Source organism: Perissodus microlepis, chromosome 9 (assembly GCF_051167445.1).
Source record: "Perissodus microlepis isolate ML-2025 ecotype Zambia chromosome 9, ASM5116744v1, whole genome shotgun sequence".
Lineage (NCBI taxonomy): Eukaryota > Metazoa > Chordata > Actinopteri > Cichliformes > Cichlidae > Perissodus > Perissodus microlepis.
In genome coordinates, this window is record NC_140469.1 from 7944474 (window position 1) to 7964078 (window position 19605).

At 41.9% G+C, this 19605-nt stretch overlaps 1 protein-coding gene across 1 annotated transcript in view; it reads left to right on the top strand.

Annotated features, from left to right (window-relative positions):
- The window catches only part of ahrra (aryl-hydrocarbon receptor repressor a), a 61975-nt gene extending 43931 nt beyond the window's left edge, over window positions 1-18044 (top strand). Inside the window, exons 4-9 of the mRNA XM_084938893.1 lie at window positions 2224-2342; window positions 7219-7308; window positions 10277-10421; window positions 11321-11454; window positions 12726-12934; window positions 15136-18044. Coding sequence (XP_084795019.1) covers window positions 2224-2342; window positions 7219-7308; window positions 10277-10421; window positions 11321-11454; window positions 12726-12934; window positions 15136-16279 — 1841 coding nt within the window. The 3' untranslated portion in view covers window positions 16280-18044. The remainder of the gene's footprint in view (window positions 1-2223; window positions 2343-7218; window positions 7309-10276; window positions 10422-11320; window positions 11455-12725; window positions 12935-15135) is intronic.
- Window positions 18045-19605: the final 1561 nt, after the last annotated feature.

Here is a 19605-nt window from a genome sequence, read left to right on the forward strand (position 1 = left end):
CCGCTACTTGTCACTTTTTACTTAACACCCTGTCCTCACGCGGAGCACATAAACGCCTCACCATTACCTACTCTGTTTTCCTTTTTCGACCAGAGAGGGAGAAAATAGAGGCAAAGAAAAGCAAACCCGAAGACATGAGCGGCGATGAATAAAGCCCGTATTGTTGGCAGAGGAAGTGCCGGTGCCGATAATTAATCATCCCGTATGTTTGTCTTTCCTGACGCTGCATCCTCTCCAAAAAGCTGCCGTAAGAGAGAAAACAAAAAAATGCACCAGGCGTTGAAGGAGGAAAATAAAGACGGTTATTAGATTCATTTCCCTCTGCAGTGGTTTCCACTGGTTGGATGATGTTGCGGTGATTGGACAGAATGGGTTTTGTGTGTGTTCGCGTGTCTGTGACTGAGTCTGTTTGTTTGCATGCATTTGCACCTGCAGAGGTGATGACAAAATACTTAACATTATTACTGGCTTTTTTTAAAATGTAGCTGTCTGTCAAAGCTCTTGCGCTTGCACACGTTAGGGCATTTATTTCCTCGTACAGCTTGAATAAACCTACTTTTCCAACTGGGGGAATGAATTATTGCACGTGAAAGAAATTCATCCTGACAAACTGTACGGGCGCAGAAAAAAAGGGTTTGCAAGCTTCAGCGTGGATTCAAGAGAACGCGAACTGTTCCAACAAAATCAGTGAAATCAGTCGTCGATGGACTGAAACAAAGGCGGGGTGGAGAGAGGAGGAGGGCAGTTGAAGGAGTGCGAATGGGGTGGAGGGGGGAGGATGGAAGCTGTAATGAGGTTATTCAGTGGAGGTGGGAGCTATATGAAGCATCAGTAGATGTACAGATATATATGCTCTCAGTGTGTGTGTGTGTGTGTGTGTGTGTGTGTGTGTGTGTGTGTATGTGTGTGTGGCGTGACTAATCCGTGCCTGCTACAATGAATGATGGAGTGAAGGGCCGGTCACTCGGAGTGAGCTGCATGCTCCCTGACAGCAAGCCTGTGAGAGAAACACGCAAACATGCCTTCGACACGCAATGCATACGTCACCATGTGTGCACATGTGACGAATCGACATGCCACAGTCATGTAAGCTAATTGCATGGGCTTAAGCATGCAGGTGGCATATTTCACCTTTGAAGACCCAGGTTAAAACTGTGCTTAGTTACGAGACAGTGTAGCGAGAGATTTGAATGGCCGCTCATTACATTGTCAGCCTGTTCGAGTCAAATATAGTAGGAGCCCTCTTTGTGATCCACAGAGAGGCCAGAGGTCAGGCTTAGTTAGTCACTGGAACCAGAAGGCTTTTACTTATTCGTCAACGACACTTTCGTGCACAAAGAACTTTGTCATATTGTGCCTCTATGTTATAACATGTGAAATAGTACAAAATGTAATTGTGTTATTCTCGTGATGTAGTACAAATCAGCTTTAATGTATAAAACTGCACAACTGCAACTGCATAAGTCAACTTAAAAAAAACTATGATGCTTTATTCAGGGGGTTGCTTAAACAAGATGTTCTTTTTTTAGCAGCTGAGTATATTTGTTATTGTTGACTGAGAATCTGTTGCACAGTTCAGTAAAAGCAGAGAGCATGAGCATCCACAAGTGAATGCTCTATGTCTGGTTAACCACTTCCCATTCAAATGTCGCTAAAGCATTCAATTTTTTTTGGGCTGGCTTTCTGTAGCCCAGTGAGATTTGCATGTGGATGTGGCTGTATCGTGTGTAAGAAATCCTCTAAAGTCATGAAATCTTCCAGTGTTTTGTCTTGTTAGACCAGCCAACCACGCAGAGTAATACCTGGCATTAGTGCAGCGCCTAAGAAAGGGAGACCGATACAGTTAATGTGTCGGCCACATGTCTGAGTGCCGGTCGTGTTCTCTCGCTGCCATATCAGAGAAAACAGAATTATTATTGTTATTAAAGTCAACTGTTTCCTGTTTTGACACAGGCCTTGTTATATGCTCTGTATTCTGAATGTGCATTGAATTAGGTTAAGAATTCAGACCTTCAACAGCACATATGAGCGCATAACCCTATAAGGATAAATTTAAATCAGAGCTGTATCAAGCATTTGTGATCTTCTCGTTTTGTTTGGGGATGTTCTTTCCACCTCTTCTGTTCTCATTTTTAACATTCTCAAACCGACCGGTGGCTTTTGGATTATTGTTTTAAATGAAAGGGCCAACCTGTTTACCTATTTTCTTTTTTTTTTTTACAGCGAGCCAAGACAAGACCAGCAGGAAGCACATCATGAGCACAGCATCCTCTAACCCTGAACCCAGGAAAGAGAGCCTTCCACTGGGCACAGGCGTGAATGAAAGCAGCCTCCTCCTGGAAGTAAGAAACCACATGGGTGTTGTCTGTATGTGTGGCGATCATGTGGAACATTTAACATGCTACATCTGTAAATACAGCACCAAACCAGTTGTATTAATATCAACTGTTACCACACTATGTGCCATATTTTACCCTTTGGTTGGCACTTACTTTCCTGCCATGCTCTGGTTTGCATACATTTGCTTCTGAATTAGTGATTGGGAATTTGGGACATGGGGGGATTTTGTTTGCGTGTGTGTGTGTGCGCCCTTTGCCCTTTGGTCCTGCCTTCTTTGCAGGGCTGTGCTGTTGCGTGACATATGGGTGAGACAGGAGTGTCAGAGCTGATGAATTAGGTGGGGACTCTCACATGTTGGCGGCTTGAGCATCCAAGGGAAGTGTGCTTCTGTGTGTGGTCGGACCTCCGTCCGAAAGCACGAGAAAGCGAGAAGTAGAGTGCGAGAAGGCGTCAAGCCTGTCGACATTTATCAGAGAACATAGGAGGTCTGTTCAGCACTCACTTGACCCGAGACCTTTAATCAGGTTTTTAACAGCACGTTTTACGAGGGCATTTATTTCGCGTGGAGTAACAAACAGCATGTGACAAGCCGTTTGTGTGACTCATTTAAACGCACGTAGCCATATGCTACATGGGAATTGCTCGGGCATTAGGTCGTCATTGCCCCCACACAATATTCCCATGGCTTTCGGTCAAGCAGTAAATTATGACAGAGATTATCGCACAAAAACTACACGGATCTTCATTCGGAGTTCAGAAGCGATCCACTGATGCTTCTGTTAACGTGTCAGGCTTCTCAGTGGGACAGGAAACAAAAGGTTAGATTGACCGTAGTGATGTGCTGCCTCCTGTTGCGTGACTCAACCTGCAGCGGGGCCTCATAGCAAACTGCACATTACTTATGGTGACGAGATCCCAAGAGAGGGAAGAGACGGATATTTGAGTGTGCGTGTGTCTGGGGGAGATTGCATGTCTTTGTCTGTACGCATATGTGTTTGTACATGTTTATCTGTTTGCATATGAACTGTGTTTGCAAATGTCTGAAGGCAATTCTTTGGAGATTGATGCAGATCGAATGTGCTGGAAGTTGCAGGATTTATTGCATAAATTGAATTCACATGATGACAATGTTGTGCCGTGTTGTGCCGCAGCAGTGTTTTTGGACATTTAAACATATTTCCATCCATGTTTTTTTTTTTCATATTTAATTATCAACACTTACCAAGGGTAATAGACGAAAATGTGTTGTAATGGCTGTTTAGACTCAAAAGAGGTTCAAGGGGGAAGCAAAGATACTAACAAAGTCTTTAATATTTTACATTTCCCGCATTAAAAGGCAACTCTTTATATCATTTTAACACATTTCAGTCAGAAGTAACGCAGTGGACTGATGGACAGACCACTTCTTTTAGTCTTTTAATGAAAAATGTTTGTCATGTGTGACTCTGGTTTGAGTGGCTTATCAAAAGTTTTCTAACAATCAGTCAATACAACACGATCCTATATTACTGCAACCCTATTGCGTGTATCACCACAGTTGCTGTGACCTCCCCTCATTTCTCACTGTCGACACAAGACAGCAGGAAAACTAAAGAAACTCCTTTGAAACATTGATACAAGGCAATAACGCCATGCCCGCCACCAACATCCTTCTCCCGCCCCAATCGCCCTACAGCTCCCCTGCTGCTTCCAAGTCCAGCGAACATATATTTTATTTTGGGCTCTGCGTGCAAAGGGCCTCTTAAGATTTGTAAGTCAAAGCTTTTAGTCTCCCAGGGCCAGTTATGAGAGCTGGGGGCGTTGCGGTTGCAGATATGTGGTGGAGCAGGCCAGCAGCAGGTGCCTGTTTCCATTACCTAAAGGCTTTAGTATGCAAGGAACTGAGGGGAATGTGAATGGAGAAACACACAAAAACAGCATGCAGCAGTGCAGCCAATATCATAACAGTATTTCTGTTTCTGGAACTTTTTTTTGTTGCCTAGTTTACAACAACAGAAGAACAGACAGTGTTTAGATGTATTTAGCTGATTCATATAAAGTGTTTGGTTTTATTTATATAAAACCAAACACTAATTGTTATTTTGAGTAATAGAGTTCTGATGTTCCTTCCAGCTCTTTAACTGGAAATGTAGTAAATAAGCTGCTCTATTCCAGCATAAATGACGGATGTTCTCTTGAAGTTTTGCACATGTAAAAAACAAATGCATTGTATTTATCTGTAATAAATTTGCAGGGCCAGGCATAAAAAAAGCCAATTAAAGCTATAGAACATACACTTTTTGCTTGTGCATACTCTTTCAGGTCACAGGTCTCGGGCCTATTTGTTCCAGAAGAATAAAAATGTCAAAGTCCTTTTGTAAAGAATTTGGGTTGCAGAAATTTACTGGCATTTCACTGACTTGGAAGAGGAGTGGGGAAAGGTGAATGGGCTAAATAAATCTAAATGAACCTTACATGTAAATGTCGACCTTTTTATGGCCTTGTACGACCTCATAAAGTCAACCTAGCTTTCCAGCATGCTTAGGATGTTTTCATGAGTTTTTGGACACATGATCCAAAGACCTTCAAGTGGCCCATGCTTGAGACCTTTATAGCTAAATGTGAAATAGTTGTGAAAAAGCAATATGTTTGTTCAAGTTCATGGTCATGCATTGGCATATTTTTCTGTGACAGTCAGCGTGACATTGAAACTATTATTGCTAAGAAATGAGAACTTTCAGCTGTTGTATTTTAACCCAGAACAGGATCTTTTTTTAAACCTAACCGCAGCTTTACAGCCTAAACGTAACTAACTCGTTTTTATATCCTCACCCTCAACAAGTCGTTTTTAATGATAATCAATAAAATATTGTTTCATATTAACGTGCTGCTAAGCATTTTCTATAATATAAATAATGTCACTCCATGACTCAAACTGAGGTCAAATGATCACTCCAAGGCCAACCCCGTCTGTGACACCCTTTCAAATAGCGGAAAATATTCACTTTGTGTACATGGACGAATCAGGACATCTGAGGCCAGACAGATGAAAAAATGTCTTCAGGGATACGAAGATAAGGGTGGGTAATTATGTCCAGAAACCCGAATAAGTACATTAGATGTTGTGACTATCTGATGAACTGCCGCGACACTGCGTTGGCGGTGTTGGATTTAGACATAAATATATCACATCTGGCACTGACATGTTGTTCCCAGATGTTTATTGAAGTACTAAATACATTACATAGCTACATTAAATATTAATCCACTAATGTTGATTGATCGCTACCCTCCGGAGGGCTCCAAAAATGCTGGTCTGAGTAACAAAGACCTTTAATTTGTACAAATGTTGCACAGTAAATGCTGAGTGAGGACCAGTATCAGAGGAAAGATGCTATATCAGTGTGCTTTATTTCCAACTAATCTGCATCTGTTTTGAATGCTGGAATAAGTTGTGCATCTATGTGTGTTTGTGTGTACCCCCCCCCCCGACATTTGAACATGTGCCAGTTAAACTTGTCAAACATCATCTGCATCTATGCCACAGAGGACTTGACCCATCTTCCAGTCTCCACTGCTGCCGTCATGCTTTCATATACTGTTTTCAGATGTCATCATGTCAGTGTCTCAATATCTTTGTCTCAGAGGCTTTGCTTTGCTGCAGTTTGGCTTCTACGCCGATAGGTTTTAGGGCTACAAATTTCTCTGCTCACAGAGAGGTCACAGAGAGGAGTTTATGGGACAGGTAAGGACAGGGCGCGTACAGTGAGCATTCGCCTCTCGCTAAGGCAATCAGATCACTCCTGGGTGTAAGTGACAGAGAGAGACGTGGAAGGAGTGGGCACTGGGGTGAAGTGAGGGGCAGCTGGGCTTTCTACCTTATAAAGTACACAGAAACACACAGAAACACACACACACCAGGAAAGACCTGCATAGTCTCGCAGTAAAATAGAGGTGACAGACTCTGGCAGCAGCAGTCACGCAAGTCAAGTAGCCTTGCAGTTGTCACGCTATCACAGCTGTGCGCACACTGCACACTGGAAGGCCTCTTTCCCGTCTCCTTCCTGTGCTTTTCTCCTTCATGTGCTGCCTTTTTTAAATATATCTCTCGCACTCTTTCTTTTCCTCTCCATCTGTCCATCTCTCCTCATTTAACAGATACCATTTGTGTATTTATTTAACATTTTCTTTCTCTGTATCCTCCGCTGGCCAAACACGTTATCCCCCCCTCCCTAGCTTTGTGTGGATGGGTGTGTGAGCAAAGGGGGAAAGTGGGAAGAAGTGTGCTTGTGTCTGGAGTTTCTCTGCTTTTAATCAGTGTGTTTGCTACGACAAATCAAAGCAGCTGTACCAGTCAAACAGACTTAATTATCAGAGTTTCGAGCTTATGAAAAGCGTAACTTTACAGGAGCGCAAATAGGCGCGTAAGTCATCTGCGAGCTAACTGCTTTAAAAAATACAGTTTTAACCAGAGAATATGAGGAAAAAAAGTCTTTCACAAGCAATATTTTGCATTATAAATCACTAAGTTTTATTTGGCCCGCTCTGTAACACAACCATCTGTCTTTCATTCCCTCTCTTGTGTTGTAATTTTCTATCTTTTGTTCCATTTTTACAGTTTTTCTGCTGTTCTGAGAATTATGGAAAGAAGTTGAATATTACATTTTTAAAGGTTTTACAAGCAAAAATTCTTTTTTTAAGGGCGTAGTAATAACTTCAACCACGGTTAGGTCACAAATTAGAACATCTGACTATATTCTTACACCTGTATTACGCTTTTCACAGACAGAATAGAGAAGTCATGTGTGTGTTTGTTGCATTTGAGTTTATTTGCTGCACGAGCTGCCCTGACTCTCTTTCTGTGTGTGTTTGTGTGTGTGTTTGTGTGTGTGTGTGTAGTCTCTGACAGGCTTTGCCTTGGTGGTGAGCAGTGACGGGATGGTTTTTTACGCTTCCTCGACCATTGTGGACTATCTGGGATTTCATCAGGTGAGTTGAACTTCTCCCTTGTGTTTTCACACGAATACAGTGAAAACATTGTATAATCTATGTTTAATATGTATAAACGAAATGCACGCTGTACATATGATTATCCATAGATAAGCTGATAAGCCTTGACTGTTCTGTAGATGGGGGAATCAGTGTGCCAAAACTCCAACAGATCAGTAGGAAATGTGCTCTTTGAGCCAGAACATATAAAATATAAAAATGAGGTATGGGTTGCTTTTTTTTTGTACTTTAGCTGGTCACATGGCCTCGTAATCAGTGATGATAGCATCCATAAAAGTGTTTTAGCACACAAACCCTCTTAAGGTTACGAATCTGCAAATCTCATAGGACCTCATTGCTGTCATTATTCAACAAGGTCACAATTGCCGTTTTTAGTACACTCCATTCTTCTGTTGCCATCCCATCCAGTTTAGGATCCGGAGTAAACTGCCTTTCTTTTAATTCTGACTTCCTGCTGCCTGATAACTCTTTCAGAGGGCAAAGTAAACCCACAAGGTTACACCTAAGGGGACCACAGAAGGGTGAAGACCTCTGTTTCACCCTGAGATACACTCTGCGGGTGTCTGTTATGTGTGTGCGGGCACTGATAAGTCACCGACGGTTTAACTCTTTTCCTTTCCAGTGGCTATACCCGGCCAGTCATTAATTATGAATGAAGTCAACATGGGCTCGCCTGTCCCTCGATGCTGAAATCATCGCTCTCCTTCAAAGCCATAAATAAAGTGCTTTTCACTGTTAAAATTCCTCCTGTTGCCCTCATGCCTTCTCTTTCTCACACACACATACACACACATCACGATAGACATTCTTCTGCAGCGCTCCCACTTGGCTTACAAGCAGACAGGGGCAGCCATGAAATTGACATGAAACGCAAAGTGGTCTGAGACGCCCTGCCACAGTATGTGCATAGGTGTGTATGTGTCTACAGATTGGCACGGAACCACCAGGCAAAGGAAATTAAAACTCCAAGGTGCATTTGCGTATGCACGTGTGTCTTAGCAGCTCAGTCAACGTTTGTTAATTTGTAACGTCTGCTTTTTGTTCCCATAAATTTCCACTCAAATGATCAGATTTTGCTAGCTAAGGTTTCACTTTATGCCAGCTTCATTGTCACGTGCTCAGCAAAAGACCCGAGCGAAAAGTTAATGTCAATAATTTTGCAGGAATCAAACCAAAGTAATGGGGAAAAAAATCAGTTTTGAGCTGATGATTGCACAGAACCTGAATATGGCCTTGGCTGAATTTCACAGCAAACCATCCCAGCGTTGAGTCGAGTTGCTGCCATCCAGTTGTTGCCTTTCATAAACACATGTGAACAGCACAGTTAAAAACAAAAAAATGAACAGCTGTCTTTTCATTCATTCAATATGCAACACGTGCTCGAAGAATTAGCAAAAATCGCATCCATGTTAGGAAGGACCGGGACCGTTTTGCGACATGTTAGCTGCTGATTAAATATTAAAGAGATGTAAATTTACCAGCTCACACTAGTAGAATCACAACTGGCCCTTTGTGTGCTCAGATCTCGGCAGCGACTGTATGTAAGACACTTGGCAGCGGATCAAGCGAATCAAGCCACCGCAGTACGTTAAATTGCGTACATGCAAAACAGTTATTTTAAAGAAAGAAAAAGAAAAGGAATTACCACGCAAAAGGTTTGGCTGTGAGCCATAGCACTGCAGCATGCAAAGCATTTGGTGTGATAAACTAATGTATCATCAGCATTAGCTCAACGTTGATCTCAGAATTCAAATCAGGTGTTCTTTGTAGTCAGTGATGGCCATATTTAGAAGTGAAAAGCAAAATGCAGGTGACTTTGAGCATAGAGAAGACGAATAGGAGTGAACGGGTAGTTGACAGCTTTTCTACATTTTTCTACATTAAAAATATGGCTTTTTAAATACTCACAGATCCGCGTGTTGTATTTTCAGACTGTCATGAAAACATTCTTTTATACTTTCCCACATGTTCAGCTCTTGCAAAGGAGCTGTTAGTTGTTTTTAAGCCACATGCTTTGCCTCTCAGGCTTTGACAGCATGTAACATAATTTTGAGCCCACAGCTGTATTCAGAAAGACACTTATCCATAATATACCACAGGAAATAAAGAAGAAAAGACATGGCTTTGCTAAGTAGCACCACAAGAAAGCACCACAGAAGAGCAGAAAACCTCCACTGGCCTTTGATCCAATTTGTTACAGGGGCAGTTAGCCTTTGAAGGTCACTGAAAATATCACTTATTCTCTTTTTCCTCCCCCTCTTCTTTTCCTCTCTGAGTTTTTTTTACAAGAAACATAAACAATAGTCACTCGATCCTTCTGTCTGCCTGACTGCCGGTAGGGAACCCAACCACAGGACGAAGCGCTCGCCGAAGACAGTGGGAACAGATTGTGTTTGCAGAGGCAGGCGATCAAAAAGCCTCGCGTGCCACCAGTGTGGAAATTATGGAGCGAGGGCAGGGAGGAGGGGGAGAGGGAAGAGGAGAAGGTTGAACGTTTTAGTGAGGAATCTGTCATGGAATGACAGAAAACACAGCTATTGCTGGAAAAGAGAGGGAGGAATGACGAGAGCGGGCTGGAACCCTACTTACTGTGTGTTTGTGTGGATGTGGAGAGAAAGCTGGGCTGGACTGCCGTTCGGGAGCTGGTGTCACGCGATGTTTGACAAACACAGCTGCCCTTAAGACTGTTACTGTACTGGGGCAATTCTCCTGCCTTTGTGCATGTGTATGTAACTGTGCGAGTGCTCTGGTTGTCTGACTTTCATCGACTTTGTATGTATAGCGTTGACCTCCCCAGGAATGGTGGGGCAGAATTAGCCCTGAGAGCGGAGAACAGCTGTCAGCTACAAGAATGGAAGCAAAACTCGGTCGTCCAAAGTCATAAATCGGATGTAAAACTAAAAATTAAAACTGATTAACTAAACCAATCCGAATCTCCTCCCCACAGACCGACGTGATGCACCAGAATGTGTTTGACTACATCCACATAGACGACCGTCAGGAATTCAGACGCCAGCTCCACTGGGCCATGTGTCCTCCACAGCACCAAGGGACGGTGGCACACCAGGATAACCAGCTAGCTACAGGAACTGGTGGGTAGCTCACTATGAATTTAGTATGGGAACATGTAAAACTTATTATCGAACAATGCAATAGGTTTGAGATGATGAGGTCAGCTGCTGAGATTTCTATTCCTGGATCAGTATGATGTTGATGAGAGGAACTGTCTATGCTATCGATCTCAATTCAATTCAGTTCAAATTTATTGATATTGTGCCAAATTGAGGCAATGACCCTACAAATATAGAGGGAAAACCCCAACAATCAGTAGACGACCCCCACATGGCGAAAGTGGGAAGGAAAAACTCCCTTTCAACAGGAAGAAACCTCCAGCAGAAACAGGCTCAGGGAGTGTCGGCCATCTGCCGCGACCGGTTAGGGGTGAGGGGAGAAAGACAGGACAAAGACGAGCTGTGGAAGTAAGCCAGATGTTAATAATAACTAATAACTAAATGCAGTGAGGCATATAAACACATAGTTAGTGAGAAAGGTGACTGAAGAAGAAACACTCAGTGCATCATGGGAAGCTCACCAGGAGCCTATTGCAGCGTAACCGAGGGAGTAGTCGGAGTCACCTGATTCAGCCCTAACTATATGCTTTATCAAAAAAGGAAAGTTTTAAGCCTGATCTTAAGGGTGTCTGTCTCACATTACACTCATTATTAACAGTTTTAATGATTCATTAATTAAAATTGATGAATGCTGACAGATAAATGCTTTAAACAGCAGTGTATTATTCATAAAAGCAGGTAAGTAATAAAAATACAAAAAAGAAGTCTGTCCCAGTCATTTGCTAACTATAAATATTGTTGTCATTTAAAAAGTCATCATATTTATACATATGTATTTTGTTTTCTCCTGTATTATTACACAAATTGCAGTACAAATTGTATTACTCATACCCTCTCCATATTTCTTTACTAAATGACAGGTGAAGACTTTGTAGTGAGCAGCCTGTTCCATTCTCCAGAGGCAGGGGAAATCCCTCCCGAGCTCTCCTGCTTTCTCAACAGATGTTTCATAGCCAGAGTCCGATGCCTTTTGGACAGCACCTCTGGATTCTTGGTGAGTAATTGAACCAACTCAAACTCAAAAAAAAAAAAAAACCAACAACGTTACTTCAGTTTTCAGTTCATTAAAGTTTACGCAAAATATAAAAACTGAGCAGGGGTTGCCCACTCACTGGAAGAAGACCCAGGGCTATAAAAAGTGTTATAACCCCTTGGTACCGCAAGACTTCACTTATAATTGTAGTATGTGCAGTTATTTATAGGTGTATTGACGGAATTATAAGGTAATTGGGTGCATGGTCACAGTGGCAGAGAATGAGCGTGGTTCATCCCTCATGGCTGTGACTAGAGTGGTTTGGAGACCAGCAGTGGAAAAGCTGAAGGCCCTGATGACAGAGCAACGAGAATATGGGTTTGGACTGTTTCATCAGGGTCAGTCAAGTTTACTGTCACCAAGTCCTCTCTGGTTGCACTGAAGCTGGCCGCACAACTGAAATTTTAGATGGCAATTTTCTACATATACTGTAGATGCTGGTAGCCAAGTAGTGAGGAAATACTGGTTGGAGGCTTTCCTCATCAGTCAACATAATTACAGTTAGGACACAACAATTTGTAATGTAACGCACAGTGCTCAATCTGCTCACAAATAATCTGGCAAGAAAGTCTCGGTTTCATAACATTTGGACCACTTACGAGTGTTTTCAGACACAGTAGCAGCATTATTTCATGGACAGGAAAGTCAGTCAGTTCCTTCACAGTGTTAGCCAAAAATTAAATGTCCACCAGTGTTGGCTAATAAAAGTTAGCTGACAGGTTTAATCAAGATGTTGAACACTGCACACAACATCTAATTAAACTTGGTTAAACTGGACTTGAGGGGAGGATTACCAGGTTTAAGCTAACATTACCAAGCTTGGCTAGCTAAATGTTTAGACCACACGCGTGCATGCCACAGACACAGATGCCTCCTGATTTGAGCCAAGAAGCTTACAAATAAAATGCTAGAATTTAGCTTTATTGGATGGAGTGTCGGCACAACTGACTTTATAGGAACCCATACTGTTTGTCTGAAAGTGGCACTAACAGTGCAGATATGCTAGAGAGGTTCAGTTCAGTGACTCAGATTAAAAGAGGAGAAACCTAGCAGAAGCCTAGCCAACAATATGAAACCTCTTTGCCACTGATTGGTCATAAAAATGGCTCCTATAATAGTCGATACCTTTAAGCCTTTGTAAAAGGGCAGAAAAATAAAGCCTAGATGTTTGTGTAATTGTATTATATATTAATCAAGGCCTTTGGATGGGTCCTTTCTTTCTTCTGTTCCAGACGATGCAGTTCCAAGGTCGGTTGAAGTTCCTCCATGGGCAGAAAAAGAAGTCAGCCTCTGGTGCTCCAGTGGCCCCACAGCTGGCTCTGTTCTGCATAGCTGTTCCCCTCCTGCTCCCCTCCATCACGGAGATGAAAATGAAGAACATGTTAATGCGGGGAAAGAATAAAGGAGCAGTAGGAGGAATCATCTCCGGACTGGAGCAAAGGTAAGAAGGAATAAACTCTCACACATGAGCAGCGTCTTTACAGCTTTAACTAAGTTAGGAGAGATGATGCATATTGACACTGTGTCACAGTTTTGGACACTGATTGCTTTAATAGGGGTACTGTGTAGTAACTAAAGGTGAAGTGTTTTAACAGTCTTAACACTGAGGTTTGATGCATTTTGGCATCTCGTTATAGCCTCTAGAGAACGACACTGATTGGCTTTATGGGAGCTCTGAGTAAAGGTCAACATTTGAGAGTCCGTAGGTCACAGCAGCTCACAGTTCATAAGGGATGACGTGTTTATTTTGTTATTATACACTTTACATGTCCTAAGATTACCTCTTGCCTCGGTTGTGGTCCACATCGCACGGGCACAGGAAACATAATTATTTGGAGTTACTGTGAGAAAATACATTTGCTCCAGCCCTCATGTGTCATTTATTGATTTTTTGAGGTTTGTCTTTTTTTCAGAGATACCAACTTATTGCCCAGCAACAGTTTTATGAACACACAAGCATTTACACTGAGACCCAGTTACCAACACAAACATAAGCCCTCTCCTCACCCAGTAGGATCTGATACCAAACCAAACAAGCGCTGGACGCCTTACCTGTGGCCAATTAGGAGCATATACGCGTCTCAGCTTGGATAAGGCCCTCTGTGATTCATGCGTCATTAACAACTTCAGGGAGTCAGAGAGGCCAAGACTTGGGATGTAGTCAGTAAAGCAGAGCTCCTCCACCCCCCCACCCCCACCCCCCCTTCCTGCTGTTCAGGCTTCTTTCTTCCTTCACACATCATCCAGGGCAACATGGTGAATAATGTAATGATAAACCGGTTAACTAGACAGCAGATTGGATTGGTTAAACCATTCTTAGGGCTAAGGTTCAGAATTAAGTGTATAGTATGTACAGTACATGTAGCGCCTGGGTCTGCTGCCATATAGAGAGACGTAAATATGACTTGGATTAAACTCACAGTCAGATTCCCGAAAGCGTGCTGACTTTATTGTTGCACAACGATCTCCGGTTCTGCTCTAAATTCTGAGTATATGTAGACTTTTTTAAAACTAGGAAACACAAGTGGCAGTGAAACTGCGTCAGGCTATTATAACAAAAAATAGAAAGCAATACTTCTCTTTTTGGTCATTTCGTGTCACTAGTCGGCAGATGTCACTGAAAACATGTCCCTTAGTTAATTTCTTTGCGAGCCTGTTATAGTGAAATTGTAGCTACTGCTAGAACAATCTAAGAGCTAAGAAAAGACTCATTTTACACATATGATGCTACAGAATATACTCACTTACAGCTTGGTTGTATTAAAGACCTTCAGCTGTGCTGTGCTCAGGTTGAGAGATATTTGAAAGATAGGAAAAATGCAGAAACGTATTTGGAAGCAGACAAACAAAAAGAAACATTTGCCTTTAGAATTCCTGAATAATCACTCACAGAACCGCAAATTAAACCCTGTTATTACCACTGTAGCCATGCACTGTAATTGGGTTTCCATATAAAAACTGAAAAGATGAAGAGGGGAAAAAAACATATTTTGATTATTGTTTTTGTGGGGGGGGCACAAAGAAAGCCACAGAAACAAGTCAAACAAGTACGGGAAAAACTGGAAAAGTATGAATGCTGATTAATCAGAATGCTGTAATAGTTATAAATATAATTGAGCTCTTGTATCTTTTTCGATCAATCGCTTACTCAGCGTTCAACAAGATCAATTTCAAACTTAAAATCATAAGAAAATACAGTTTGAAAAGACTTTCATGCAGTTACTGAACACATTCGGGTTCAGCTACTGCACTGTGTAAACATGAAGATATATTGCATTGTGCTGCCTATAAACTAGGAGACCGGGCCATCATTGATCTTTGGGGTTCTGGATGTTGACTCTGTTCTCAATTTTCAGATGAGACACATCCCGGAAAAGATGAGTCACTTTTGGAAAGATCCTCTCGTGAACTAAATTGAACCAAACTTAGAATTTTTATGCTTTGAGTCATTCGGCAGAAAAGAAACAAAAACATTGAGTATGCAGTGGTTGCCATATGGATACATGGGTAGAGAATGGCTCTTCGTGGACTTTGTTGAAAAACAGTAAAACTTTGTAAGTTTTGTGTCTTTGTTTTGTGACTAATGATCTATTTTTTTCCTTCTCTTTCCACTTCCACTTTCCACTCTTTCCCCCTGCACAGCGAGCGTGGAGAACACCTCCGGAGACACTCCTTCAATGGAGGAATGGGTGATGCTGCAGATTCTCTCCGGCTCTCCTGTCCCACTCCTGGTGCAACCCAGCAAGGTCACCACACTCCGTGGACCCCACTCTCCAAAGACAACCTCAAGTTCCGCCCGGACGGTTACTATAACCAGGAGGAGCCCCTAAACTACTGCAAGTCCTCCGTGGGTCCCCATAAAGGTCTGAGCCCAGGCGTGGGTGGCGGCTGGCCTCCGCGACAGAACTCAGGACCCGTCAGGGCAGGCCAGGGCGTCGGCTACATCCCCTCTAACCGCATGAACAAGACCGGCCAGTACGGGAAGCCGTACCGTCTCTCGCCCAGCTGTCACAGCGGCAGAGGTGGTGAGGTGTTTGTCTCCAAACTGTACGGCAACGTCCAGATTCCCACAGACCCAGACGCCTACTGCGTGGACCTGGTGAAGAGCGAGAATGGCTACGGAGAATGCTTCGACGGTCACCTGATGCCCGAGATGCCCCCCATAAAGATCGAGCACGACTCTGATTCGGAGAACGGCTGCGACGCGTACGGCCGACCCTGGACGTGCCGCGACCAAGTGCCCGTTGACCGTCGCTATGGTAACGGCCTATATGACCACACCGTTGGCCTGCAGCTGAAATCTGAAGCTGATTATTACGATCCACAGTATTCGCCCTGTCAGCGGGGGAAGGCTGGGATCAGCCCACCGTACAACAACGGTAACTATCAGAACTATGCAGTGAACAACGGGAACGCCAATGCACGCCTGTTAAAGTGCGACAAAGACCTGGGCAGTAACAATGACTCCAGTCAGTTTAGTCCTCAGAGATTCCCACACTCAGACTCTCTATGCAGCAGCCAATCCGTCAACCTCATGGACTCGCACGTCTACTCACAGGATCCACACAAGGCCTACATGCAGTCTGACTACAACAAGCATGGCACCTACGAGTTCAAAGGTCACAGCCTGATCCATTCGATCAAGCGGGAGCCCATGGACTCGCCGCCGTGGCCTGAGAGCGGCCATGACATGAACCAGTCCATAATGGTCGGCTCCAGGAACGTTATGCCATGCGTGATGAGCACAGGACACCACAAGTCCAGTCCATATATTTACATGCCGTGAAAGTGACACGTCAACACATCTGCAGATACTTACCCTCTCCACAAACACACACACACATACATATTCTGTACACGCAAAGAAATCAGTGTGCATTAAAGTACTTTGTATTATGGTTTTCATACACCAGCATTATAAGAGAAGAGTTATTTTTTAAGGGATTCCCAGGATGTCACATACTTCTTCTGTTTGACGAAGAAGCTCAGGTTCTAGTGTTGTGACAATCAAAATTAATACGAATCCAGTTTATGCATAGATTCGTTTGTTTGTAAGGATTAAACTTTGTAGCTGGTTCCAAGCACTTTTACATTTAGCGACGACAAGACTTTTGAAACACAGTTTTATTTTATTTTTTTTAATATGTTGTGGACACCTGACTTTTGTGGAAGAAACAAAGATTTAGCTGTCGAGAAATGTTTTGGTTTTTTTAACCTTGCACACAGGGGACGACTTACGCCTACGCTGGTCTCAAGGGAGATGACGAGTGAGTATGAGAAAAACAGGTGATTTTTGCATGTTTTCATGCTTTTAAATTACTGCCAGGGCAGTTTAAAAAAACAAACAGGGTGAGCAAAGTTAAATTGGTGCCACAAGATAATACTTAAAGCACTGTAAAACACTTGTTCATTCATTCGAGGATATTTTAATGCATGACAAAATCCTTTTTGATCCTTCACGGGATGCCTGTTTGTTTTGTGTTCTGAATCGTCTAAAAGCGTAGCTTTCGATGCAACATTGGAAAGTTTTAAAAACTGATCCTTGCTTGCTGCAGAACTGTTCAGAAAACTGGAGACCAATTAATACTGCATAGTGTAAAACATGTCAAACTATCAGTAGAGCCAAAGCTTTAAACTTTAAGCATATTTTTTTTGTATGTTACAATCAGCCAGATTACATAGAAGCAAGCAGGGAAACAAACCTCCAACACAAGCCTTGTGGCGTGTGTCCTGCTGAAGTCTCCATGAGCAAGGCATTGATTGGTACCTTGTGAGTGTGCTGCTTTGCATTGGCTGCTGGGCTTCTTTGTGAAAAAGGATAACGGGAAGATGAAATTCAGAGTGCACAAGATCAAAGTTTAAGAAGGCTGGTAATTCAAAAGTGATACTAACTGAAATCATGATGTAACTGCTGTTTTTTTAATCGTCAAACAGTAAAATATTTTAATTAAAATCTTTCAAACATCATCATTTTAGATCATAAAACTCCTGTCGCACCTTCTCTTGGAGGTCATATTGTACAGCATAGGTGAGTGTTCATGACAAGTTCTGCATTTCAGCTCATTTACCCCCCCTCCGGGTTATGACGCCTTTCACGTCGTCCTTTCAGCCCCGAAACATTGGACCTTGTGTTCACATCAGTATTTTTGCACTAGTGAATTTTTTAAAAAGCACCAAATTAAATCAATGTCAGTCTCAGTTTTGTGAAGCTAAGTTGCACTACTGGGAATAGTTCAGTTGAAGTTCAGCCTATCCAGAAAGGTTTTGGAGTCGACACGCACAACTGTACATGGTGTCACTGTTTTGGATTTGTCTTTTTCTCTCTCTCTCTTTGTGTGTTTTCATTTCAATAAATGTTTGAGGATTTGTATTTATTGTAAGACGCAAATAATTTAAAAACTACAGTTTTGAAGGCTTTTTTGTTTCTGTTTTACTAACGTAAATAAATATGGCTTTCCCCTCTCCTCGCTATCTGTTTTGATAATTGTAAAAAAAAAAGACTCATACTTATCTGATGGAGGAGGTAGCTGCAAGGTAGCGAACACAGTGTGTGTATGTATATACGTATATATGTATGTATGTATATATATATGTGTGTATATATATGTATATACATTATATATATATGTATATATATGTATGTGTATATATATATATATATATATATATATATATGTATATATATATATATATATATATATATATATATATATATATATATGCGACATTGTGCAGTGTCTTCCAATGTTTCTAAGTGTTTTTGCAAATGGGAGTTATCTATTAAAAAATCTTTTCTTTATATGAAAAATCTGTTCCAGGTGGTCATTTTTTTTAGTTACTGCAAGAATAACATTAAATGTCCTAGCTACACTCATCAGACTTTGTAATGTTATAACAATATCACAGAGCTAATGTGAAATCATGTACAGTGAGAGGTCATTTTACCAGACTTCATGATTTCCAGCTCTTTCTAGGATCATCAAAACACAAATTCTGCTGTTCAGTTAACATCCTTGTCTTTTTAGCAGCTTTTGAATTTTTCACGCACACCAAATATGGTTTCATCCTTCAGATTTGTGTCTCAATTAATAATAAATATTCAGCAGAACAGGATACAGAGTATCTCTAACCACATGCCCTGTATGATTAATGTGCTGCAAAGTTGGCACGACAACTTCCTTCACACGATCTGGGAAACTTCCCCATTTCTCACCACTGCCTGGGATGAGGGCTAGAGCCAGGGGAATGTTGGCGGTCACCAAAAGGTGGAGGGCAGAAAAAGAGGCAGTGGACATGAGGGGAAAGAGATGTAACCTAAAAGCTGTGGTTAGATCCCGACCCTGTGGGATTCCCAGAAGAGCTGGACTCCAGTCCATCCAGGCAGTTAATTGTATTTACTTGGCACATATGGTTTAAAGTACTCCCTGAACATTTATGCTCATCTACTAAAATTATCATAGGTATTCATTCAGCGTCGCTTCCTTTGAACGTGACTGTAGAAGTGCGGTATGTGGTATTTGGATTTTTTGCTTGTCCAAAAATCAGTCAGATTTAAAGAGTAAATAAGTGGCTTGAAGGCCAAACTCAGAATTCAAGTGGTTGCAGATAATGGGACACAACAATTTAGCATCAAGAATGGAGGAAATCCACCAGACAAACAATTGCAGCACTGGAACTAAAAATGAAAGTAATATCAGAAATTACAGAAACTGATACTCCGGAAACAATTCGGCTATTTGGTAAACTGGCCAAAGTCGAACCTTTGTGTCCTGGGACACCGTGGGAACTTTCATGATACGCGCTTCATACTTAAAAGTAAATGTTAGTGTAGACTGTATATGAAAGATGGATATAAACCACTATGATGGCTGATCACTCCACAATCTGAAGCATCAGTGATAGTATTTTAGAGGTTGTCCGTTAATTACTATTAATTATGAAATATCAAGATTTTTTTAAAATTATATTAGTATGTGCACTTGGCCAGTGGATAAATGTTTTTCTTGGATACTCTTGTTATTCTTTACAAGCTGGTTGCTGCCCAATAGTTTTTAGGATGAGGGGGAAAAAACTTTTCCAGATCAAGCAAACGTCAAACAGAAACAGAATTGA